The sequence below is a fragment of the Macrobrachium nipponense genome, chromosome 39 (genome assembly GCF_015104395.2).
Source record: "Macrobrachium nipponense isolate FS-2020 chromosome 39, ASM1510439v2, whole genome shotgun sequence".
NCBI classification, from domain to species: Eukaryota; Metazoa; Arthropoda; class Malacostraca; order Decapoda; family Palaemonidae; genus Macrobrachium; species Macrobrachium nipponense.
The window spans coordinates 16,862,801-16,873,191 of record NC_061099.1 but is presented as its reverse complement, the minus strand read 5'-3'; the positions used below and the strand labels follow the sequence as shown (position 1 = coordinate 16,873,191).

At 41.0% G+C, this 10,391-nt stretch overlaps 1 protein-coding gene across 1 annotated transcript; it reads left to right on the top strand.

Annotated features, from left to right (window-relative positions):
• The first annotated feature begins 9,354 nt into the window (after window positions 1-9,354).
• Window positions 9,355-9,981, top strand: LOC135209967 (piggyBac transposable element-derived protein 4-like). The gene has a single exon (XM_064242693.1). It carries the CDS (start codon window positions 9,355-9,357, stop codon window positions 9,979-9,981), a length of 627 nt encoding a protein of 208 aa, XP_064098763.1.
• Window positions 9,982-10,391: the final 410 nt, after the last annotated feature.

Genomic DNA, 10,391 nt, shown 5'->3' with positions numbered 1-10,391 from the left:
ATAAAACATCTGTTTATGTGAGTAGGGAAAAGGACCCATTTCGGCTCAACCTCAACACCCGACCCCCAATTTGGCTGACAGGCGATAAACCTCACGCACGTTGACCATTAACAACCACGAGAAAGCCACCAAATATTTCGCTCTAGTTCAGAAAATAACCCCAAAATGGCTCATGAAGAATCGTTAGGATAGGAGAACCATGTTTTCGCTTGAAAATACTCAACCCCATTTTGGCTCAAGATATACTCTATTGATGAACAAACCACCATTTTCACGACCCCTTGAAAATAACCCAACCCAATTCTGGCTCAAGATATACTCTAAGGATGGAAAAAACCACAATTTCACACATATATAAATATGAGAGAAAAAATTTTAAATCCCTTAACCTAACTTAACCCAACCTAACTTAACCTAACCTAACCCACTGAGTAAAAAAAGTTCCAAGTCCCTTAACCTAACTTAACCTAAACCACTGAGTGAAAAAATTCTAAGTCCCTTAACCTAACCTTATCTAACTCACCGAGTAAAAAAATTCTAAGTCCCTTAACCTAACCTAACCCACGTGAAATACCAAACCCCATTTTGGCTCAAGATATACTCTTCGGATGAAAAACTGCCATTTCACATAAATATGAATATGAGGGAAAGAATTCTAAGCCCCTTAACCTAACTTAGCCTAACCCACATGAGTATTTGAAAAATATGAATATGAGGAACAAATTCTATGTCCGTGAGTGTATGAAAAGATATAAATACGAGTAAAATAAATTAAAAGTCCCTTAACCTGACTTTCTTCATGATTCACTGCCAGGTGCACAACATGTCATATCACATGATAGTATGAATGCGAAAAGATTTCTAAACTCCATTCAAATTCAGATAAGCAACTGATAAGCACCCATAACAGTCACCGTTTTCTTCATGACTCACTGCAAGGTGCACAACATGTCATATCACGTGATAGTATGAATGAGAAAAGTTTTCTAAACTCCATAACCTAACATAATGGAACTCTATGGAAGGTTGAACAATAAAGAATGAAGGTAATAAAAACCAATTATGACCATTCACATATTCTTATTACATAAACCGGTACACATTAACAAGTGTCAGATTCATGCGTTTCTCCCGAGACACATTCAAAAACAATCCCGTCACAACTCCTTATCACCAACCTCAAACTGCTAAACAATTTTACAATAAAAAACCACAATCTTCTTAATTCATTATCTTCTACCGCTTGACGTTCGTCCTCCGCCTGTGACCCGTGCGGAACAACCCGTCCTTTCCCACTCATTATCTGGCTGTATCTGCCTTAAGGACCGGTAAACGACAAATACTAAATTAGCGCAGAGAAAAGTCGAGAAGCCGCCTGAATAAATTTTAGGGTTTATACCATAACTGTCAGAAAAGAAGATTGTATCCCAAGGTGAACAGTCACTATAAAAACACACCCAGTGTCCAACAACGTCAATACTAGAAGTTGAAGGCTGAGTATTAAATATAAAAATAACGGTTTAATTCTATTCACAGGTATTATGAATGTACCCACTTCATATGAAGCGAACACACCTAAATATTTAATGACATTCCCTAGCGAACCTTGTAAAGCAGTCTCAGTTTCTTTCGCATCCATCACTCCTAACCCCTAATATCACACTGAACAACTCTATTTGAATCAATTGTTACAATACCCGAACAATAAAATCATGCAAGAATGAGGTGCGACTGTTCCCAGCTTTATAGATATTCTCAAACTAGCTGAAATTTCAACTGGCATTGAACCTTCAACCTCTTCCGTGACGAAGCTAAAACAATTGACATCCCTTCCATTTTTAAAACTGTCGTAGGTGATGGGATTATCATGATCACTTCCTATTGACTTCCATGTCTCAGAAAACAATTGCGTGACAGTATTAGGAAAATGACAGTTTATATCATACAATGTATTCCCATTAACAGTGATGTGTACGCTATTCAAGTCGTATACACCAAAGTACAAACTATTGGCTACGTAATTCCCTGAAAACATTTGCATTCCAATCATTACTAACGTAATCTTTTCAGGTATACGGGTGTTGAAAGGTTGATCTATTACAATGGAATCCTCGTTCTGCCCAATAACGTATGTTTTATATAAAGTCTTATCAAATATATATATATTGTATAGGGCTAACCGAAAAGCTGTGTTTAAAGCAGACATGGCGTTATAATGGGGGGTAACACGATCAATCCACAACTTGGCTTTTTCTATATTCAGATCATTTAAGTGAGCGTCGGTGTTAGGAACAATCGTTTGCCGATTGTTCCCTTGGTGGATTGTTGCCTCCTTTGTTTTTGTTTTTTAATTGCTGGCGAGTTGACGTCTGTTGGATGGCGTTAAACTTCGTTAGTCAGGTCCTGGAGGGGAGAACAACCTGTCGGGTTCAGAGAGGCAGTCTTGACAGCAGAGCAGCGGAGAGTATCTGAGGACGAGTTGGTAGTTGTATCAACAATGTCGTGAACATCCAGTGGTCGAGGGGGACGTTCATACTGTATATGAGGACGAGATGGTTGTTGTGTCAACTCTGTCTTGATCGTCCAGCATTCGAGGAAGATTTCCAAATTGTCTCCGAGGACGAGGTGGTTGCCGTATCGGCTCTGTCTTGATCGTCCGGCATTGGACTGTTGTCCTCATTGTTTGAGGAAGTTATCCCGTTTTGCTCTTGTTTTGTAACATTATGCCGCTTCAGTGTTAATTCTCATTTATTATTATGCTGCCGTTTTTACATTTATTGTAAGTTATTTCACTTCTTTTTCAATGTGTTTGTGTATTATGCTGCCTGATTTTGTATGTATTTTTGTACTGCACTGATTTTCATTTATACAGTGGTCCTCTATATATATGATTTCTTTTATTTTATTATGCTGCTTATGAAATTGTTTGTTGAATTGTACAAGAATCACTTAATTGGATTATTTCTGTTGCTGCCTTTATTATTTAATTCATTGTGTATATTTTGCTTATCACTGGACCTGACTCACTCGTACATTTTGTATAATAAACTAATTTTAAGGTAACTTTTTTTGGTTTTGTTATGCTCCTCCCTCCTTTGTTTGTCACCTGTCGTCAGTCACTACAGCCCAATTGCTTTTTTATTTTTAAGAACCTGTCTATCTCGAGAGTAGAGATCGTAATAGTCGGTGTGGGCACCCATCACCCAGTTTTTATCAGCCATTTTGAGCCATACCCTCAAATCCACGGAATCTAACAAATACATGTCTATATTCGCTAGTGGAAGGTATGTGTAAACTCTTAGTCTTAACAGAGCTCATCACCCAAGTTTCCCACCTACTCGTCTGTCCGAAAGAAGCGGCTGAATAGGTTTGTGTAACACCATGTATGGTGTGAAAATTCTCGTGGAAAAACCCGCTCATACCAAAAGTCAGTGGTGCGCTGGTTTTCACGTTCTTGAGCATTTTTATGTATGCTTGATAGCTAAAAACAGGACCCAATTCCCCCAACTTTTCATTAGAGAAACAGACCGATTTAAAAAGCATATTGCTTATACCATCAAGTGCAACGTGTGCATCATCCGGCAGCTGTGCACTGCCCCTAACCACTGTGATATATAATTCCAAATCTATACTTGACAAATCAAAGAAGGAGCCTGTGACACTGTTAATACGAAACTCTATATAGTTACCACTAAGGATTTGATTTATAGAATTGTTGCTAGGTGTGAAATCCAACCTTTCCTTCGAATTAATCAATCATTCTGTAATCCTACATTTGTTCACATTCGGGAACAATTCTGAAATGCCCGCGATATATGAAGAGACGGGAACCTTGTTTCCCGTCCGTGGCACATTGGGAACCACACTCGCCATTTCACAAATTGCGAGAGGGAGAGAATGCATGCATGCACGGCCGCTGTCAAAGGATGAATGAATTAAAGAAGATCATACACATCCTTGTTATATTTACTTCTCGCTTTAACCTGTCCATTCTTCTTTCTCCTCTTCTTCGTAGCCAACCAGGCGAGTGTGCGTTTCACTTCACCCAACCTTTTCCTGTCGACCCTCCCGCTACCGCTTAGAATGCATCTACCTGTACTTTTGAGAGCTGTCACTCCGTGCCTTTTTAAAGATTCCCTCATGGGCAGCTGATCGTTCACTACATCCAGAAGCACTGGATCTACCAAACTCTTTAAACTGAAGGTTTAGCAGCATTGAACAGGAAAGGGAGTACCCTGCGTGCAATGCCGGTCATGGCTGAAAATATGCCTCCACCTCTTCTATGACTTAGATAGAAAACCAAAATGTCTTCTAGATCCACTCCCTTTCTTAAGGGTTAAGACAAGAACCCCTTTTTAAATTCGACCTCTGAGAGTAGGGTGAGGATGACCTTCATACCTGTTAAAAAAAAAACTTTAATCTCTCCCTTAAATATTATCCAGAGCACTGTTTGAGCGTTCTTAATTACATGAGCTCGCGAAAGTGAATAACGTGAAGGTGGAAAAGAATGCATGTTTTAAGGCCTGTCCACACGATCGGGCCTGATCGGCGGACTTCCCCTCTAACGGGCACACTTGACGGGCAAACCGTCAAATTGCCCGATGGGTCTTGTAGCAAAATCACCATGGTGGTGCCCGATGGCTTGAGCTTCGACCCTGGCAGACGTACGTTAACCATATACATTTCTTTTAATGAGCCATTCTTTGCACCATATTCTCTTCTTTTTCATCACACAAGCAAATTATCATGCTACACTATCTTTTCTTGCGGTAGGCACCATGTTATCGTACCGCACTGAACACACTACTGGCATCGTCGGGCACAGCCACCTCTCCATCGCCTCACCCGTGTGGACAACATTCACAAGTGTAAGCCCGCCAGAATTTGCCAGTCAACCCCCGGAGCACGCCGATCATGCCCGCTCGTGTGGACAGGCCTTTATACATACCTCCCTATCTGGGCCTTATATGAAGCACACAAGTGACACTCGAGTCGGTATTTGAAATGAATGCGCCTTCCTTTCTGGTCAGTGATGATAATTGAATGAATGTTCATGTTGAGCGCTTTGTATGTTGTATTGTGTATCCCCTTCCCTTTGCCACTCTCTAATGTAAAACAATCCAATATATTTACTAGTTTCCCTCCAAAAACAGTCGGTTGAACAACATCTGTGTACACATACATATAATCTACACAGCAATTATCGGGTAAGGAATCAATCGAGAGATATACATTCACTTCACTGCATTAGGGCCGTAAACTTCGTACTCGGTATTATTTTTAAAACCCAACAATCTGGCTGCTTTATTACTGAATTTGAGGGACACACTTTTAATGTCCCCCAACTCAATCGTCCCCCTCTTAACGTGAGGGATAATATTCCTCCTGCTGTCTTCGTCCCAGCCAAATACATCGTTACTGTTGAAAACGTTTTTGTATTCGCTGTCAAAATATACTTTTAAATGTTAAAAAATATCCCTGTTAAGCGCCCTCACCAGTCTTTTCATTTCTCCCACAGCCGTCGTCAGTCTATAGATATAGGTGTGCTTATTATTTTTTAATTTATCCGTGTTTAGTAGCAAACTGGAGGGATAATTCTTCAATTCTTGATAATACAGCATAATAAACTCCCAGAAACATTGATCAAAAAGCTAGACTCACTTCAAATTCCCCTTTTTATTTGGTAAGAATATGGGAGCAGGTAACCTATTCACAAACCCAGACACTGAGTTATTCACATCTTGTCCAAGCAGCCTAGACTGCTCACATATATAATGTGTTCACCCGTCATACTGGCGAAGTACTGCACATAATTTCGCTCATCTAGGTCTTATATGAAGGGTGCATGACACGCTTTAACCTTCAATAATCTTAATGTCCTCCCCTTTCTGATTCATCACACCAATGGAAATGTAATCTACCACATTTGTAATTGAAGGTTTATAAACTGCATTATGCGAACCTCTACCCCATCCACATTCCAACGTGAAACAGTCCAGGATATTTACTATTTTATCACCCAGCAACGAGGGTTGAATAATGTTGGAATATAAGTAAACGTAATCGATACTGTGATCACCGAGATAGGGAGTTTTGGAGCGGTGATTTCTCAATACCCCCACACCATAAATCATGTATTGCACTCCTATAATAAACTCCAATAAATGCGCAGCCCTAACACTAAACTTTACAACAATTGAAACAATTCCTTCTACTTTCGCAACCTCGGCATTCACGTATGTGAGGCTCATCCTCTTCAAATCATCATTCCATGAAAATAACCCTTCCCTACGCATACACTCCGAATGTATACACCATAACGTTTTCCAGTGCTCTGTAATGTCTGTACTGATTGGTCTAGTCAATCTATTCATATCCCCCACTAATAAGCCAACAGCGGGAACATACGTGAAAGCGTATGAGCCAGTTGTCGAATTCTGATTAAAGGTGACTTTAAACTGAGGTGTGAAATCTTCATCTTCTGGTGTGACGGTGTAGTATTCATTTGGGAGTGTAACCCCTATGACACCTAATTATTCTACCTCTTTTGATAGCGTTAAGGGAGTGGCCAACCTGTTTATAAATTTACAGGGCTGGTTTTCAGGAAATAAATCTAGGCACACCCCACTATTCACATTTACGATGTAATCGCTACACATGCTGAACACACAATGCTGGTAATACACATTATTGAGGTCATATATACCACACAGCTTAGAAGGGATGAATAAAAATTATAAAAAATTAATTGTATTTTTTATACAAAATAATGGAACATACATACATACACATGTACATATGCTGGTTGGCAAAAAAATTTTTTTTTTACATAAGCGGGTCGCACAGCTACGCTCAGTTCAACCCCGAGATTTAATTTCTCTGTGTCCATTACTTCTAAACATCTCAATTTGGAAAATGAATCCTTCAACCGCACATCTCCCACACACTTCTCTTCCATGAAGGATAAAACTGACTCCTTGACAACTATACATGTGACCTTTCCATGGCGTTTCATCTCCTCGCCAAAGGAAATAATCACAGGTAGGTGTTGGTTTAACCAGACACAGATCACACAACCACTTTCCCCTATCCCTGCGGGAAATAGGACATAATTCACATCTTCACACGATACCTTTTTTAATTAAATTTGTAACTCTTCAACGCTGAATAGAAGTGATTGTATCTCATTTCTCTCGTATCGTTCCGCAACCTTTCCACATGGTCTTCATCCTTAGAATACATTATACTCGATTTGGCTAATTCATTGCCTTCCACGGCTGCATCAATTCCATATTGGTTAACAAAGTGAGGATGATGGGAAGGTCGGGTTCTTCAGCATCGAACATATTCTCTCCCTCGGGTACTGTCAGAATGGCTGTGCCTTCTCTCCCTTGGAGTGAAGCATAACTAGTCCCGGCTCTGATGTAACGGGGAACCGCAATGTCAGCGTAGGGGTAAACCCTCACGATGTCTTCAACTAATCCATAATTCTGACATGTTACACAGTTAGTGGCTACAACCAGGCAACACTCCTTCTTCTTGAACTTGGTCTTGGATAAACTCCCCAAAACCAGCTTGCAGGGTGAAGAAGCCATCTCAAACAGCGAATGGGAGTGTGCACATAAACACTCAGCGAGCCTAAATACACTAATGCTCTCTTAAACTTGCCAGGGTTTCCACGTCCTCTCCTCTCCACCACCGTGATTCATGCTAAACTCTGCCACCTTCGAAACTTTATCACGCCTGCACGATTGGACAGGTTCATCTCTGATCATTTTGCGATATGCCGATACAACTGCTCCCTTCAAAAGTTTATCACACCCGCAGGATTGAACGGGTCCACCTCTGATCATTTCGTGATTCATCAATATGGCAGCCAAACATCCTACTTTTTCTTCTCTATCCTGTTCTTCATTGTTCTGCTACCTCCTTTCTTAACCGAGTTCTGCCATGCTTCTATCTGTCTTTTTATAGCGGTATTTCTCACTATCTGTTCACTAATACCTCCATGGTCAATTAAATAATTATAACTGGGTATGTTACTATTATCCCTCTTCTTATTCACTTGAAATTCTCTAGCCACATCTAAAATGTTATATCCGTTAAGCGGGTGAGACAGTTCTCCTTCTGCATTCCATTCAATTGCGCTGGAATTTTGCAGATGATTAACTAAGGCTTTTACATACAGTATCTGATGATCTTTGAACAATATAGGAATAACACTAGTCAGGTCGGGATTTACTCTTTTGTGGGTAACTTCACGGTTGAGCACATTCAAAATTAGCAGCTCTCCCTTTTTCGCACAGTCATTTCCGATGGGAGGTAAAGGAGGTGGAGGTGTAAATGTTTTAGCATTCATGGGAAAATTTTCAGTTCTCTGCACATTAAGAGGAATGTATGTCATCTGCACCTGTGTTCAACCTACTTCCTCCACTGCTGTCATCACTGTCTGCATTGATGCTGTTAACATTATTATTATTATAATTGTAATCGTTATTGACACTATGGTTATTAATGTTGTTGTTGTTGTAATTTCCGACGCTGTTACCACAAGTTTCCTGACCTTTTGTTAACCTCTCATACATGATGGCTAGTACAACATAGAACTCCTTAATTTTTTTATTTTCCTATTTAAAAAGACTTCCTATCAAACTGGCTGCTAAAGGAAGTAATACGGACAGAATAGCGCCGCCTTTGCGACTCCTCAATATGTTTTTCTTCCTCGCTAACATTGTCATTTTGAAGGATACTTGACGGATTTCCCTCTTATACCTTCTGAGCTTTTTAATTAAGGTTGTTTCTCTCCTCAGATTACTGTGAAGGAAATTTCTAAATATTTCGGATATGGCAGCGGTAAATGCTCTGCTTAATATGGGAATTAATCTACTCCTCTTGGAGGGGGACAAATAGGAGATGAATAAAATAAAATCTTGGTTTTTATGTATTGAAGCTTTCTTTTTACAATTCATGTCCACACAATTTGGGAATCATCGACCCACGAATTAAACTGAGCAGAATAACCCTTCCAATTAACATAATATTGCGTTCTGTTGCCTTTCCTCCTACTCCCTAAGATGGCAATGTCGTAGGTTCCAGGCAATTCAGTAGGTATTAATTCTTCTCTGTAGAATATACCTTTTATTTCTTCTCCTGCTAAATCTTCTAAGATGTAAACTGTAGGATTTTGCAGAGTGATGAGCTTTATGATTTCAAAAATTTCCAGAGTGTTTTGAATTGTGTATCCTCTCCTGAAAGCAGCGTTCCGGTTTTCGTCAGCTACGCGTACAGTGTCTCCAATGTTCGAGGTTGAACTGATATTGTGAAGGGTGGTCAGAGGACCCCACCCCACCTAACATGCACCCATTCATGGCAGTACCTGGCCTCACTGTACCTGTTCCTCTCACTGCTCTGGGGTTCATTCAGCTGTTCCTTACGCGGGAATTGCTGGAATACCTGGTAGCAGAGACGGCAGACTACGCTCGGTACTGCTGTGACGAACTACGGACAACATTGTCGTATCGTTGGCGGGGCTGCAACCTCACCGACATGGCACTTTTTTGGGGGCTCCACATTTTGTTGGGAATGATGCCTGCTGCTGACGTCAGGCAATATTCGAGGCAGAATTTTTTTTTAAGTATGCCCAATGTGCCCGGCGTTATGCCCTGCAATAGTTTCCTGCCGTTGGACAGGTATTTCAACACCTTCAACCGAAGGGCCATAGCCCTGAATAACCCTGATCGCCTCATCTTAGTCCGCCCAGTGTTGGAGTACATTCGTGAACGGTGCCAAATTCTTGTGGTTTCTGGCAACAACCTTTCTTTGGATGAGGGGATGATGCCTTACAAAGGACGTCTGAGCATAAAAGTGTACAACCCCAAGAAGCCAAAGAAATATGGTGTGAAATTGTTCTTTATTACGGAGTCCAACACTGGATACGTCGTGGACTTCTCTGTGTATTACGGGGTCTTCTCCACACTGTGACACTGTGTTCAGTCTTGTGGATCTTTTCCATAACCAGGGATACCACCTGTTTATGGATGATTATTATAACTCGGTATCCCTGGCCCAGGAACTGTGGTACCCTTCGGTTGGTGTGTCGGGCCCCAAATGTCCTCAAGAGGTTCGTTAGCCATCCGCAACATCTGGCAAGAGGAGAGACAGAGTGGCGGCAGAAGGGAGCTGTCTTCGTCATCGGTTGGAAGGTTGTCCGACTCGTCCCCATGATTACAACGAGTCATGAACCCATCCAAGAAGAGATCGTCCAGCGGCAGAAGACACGTCGGCAGGGCCGAGTTATGAATGAGGAGTTTCGTAACGAGCGGCCTTCCATCATTGGGCACTACAATAGGCGCATGGGAGGAGTTGATCTCTTTGATCAACTCATCCAGTAT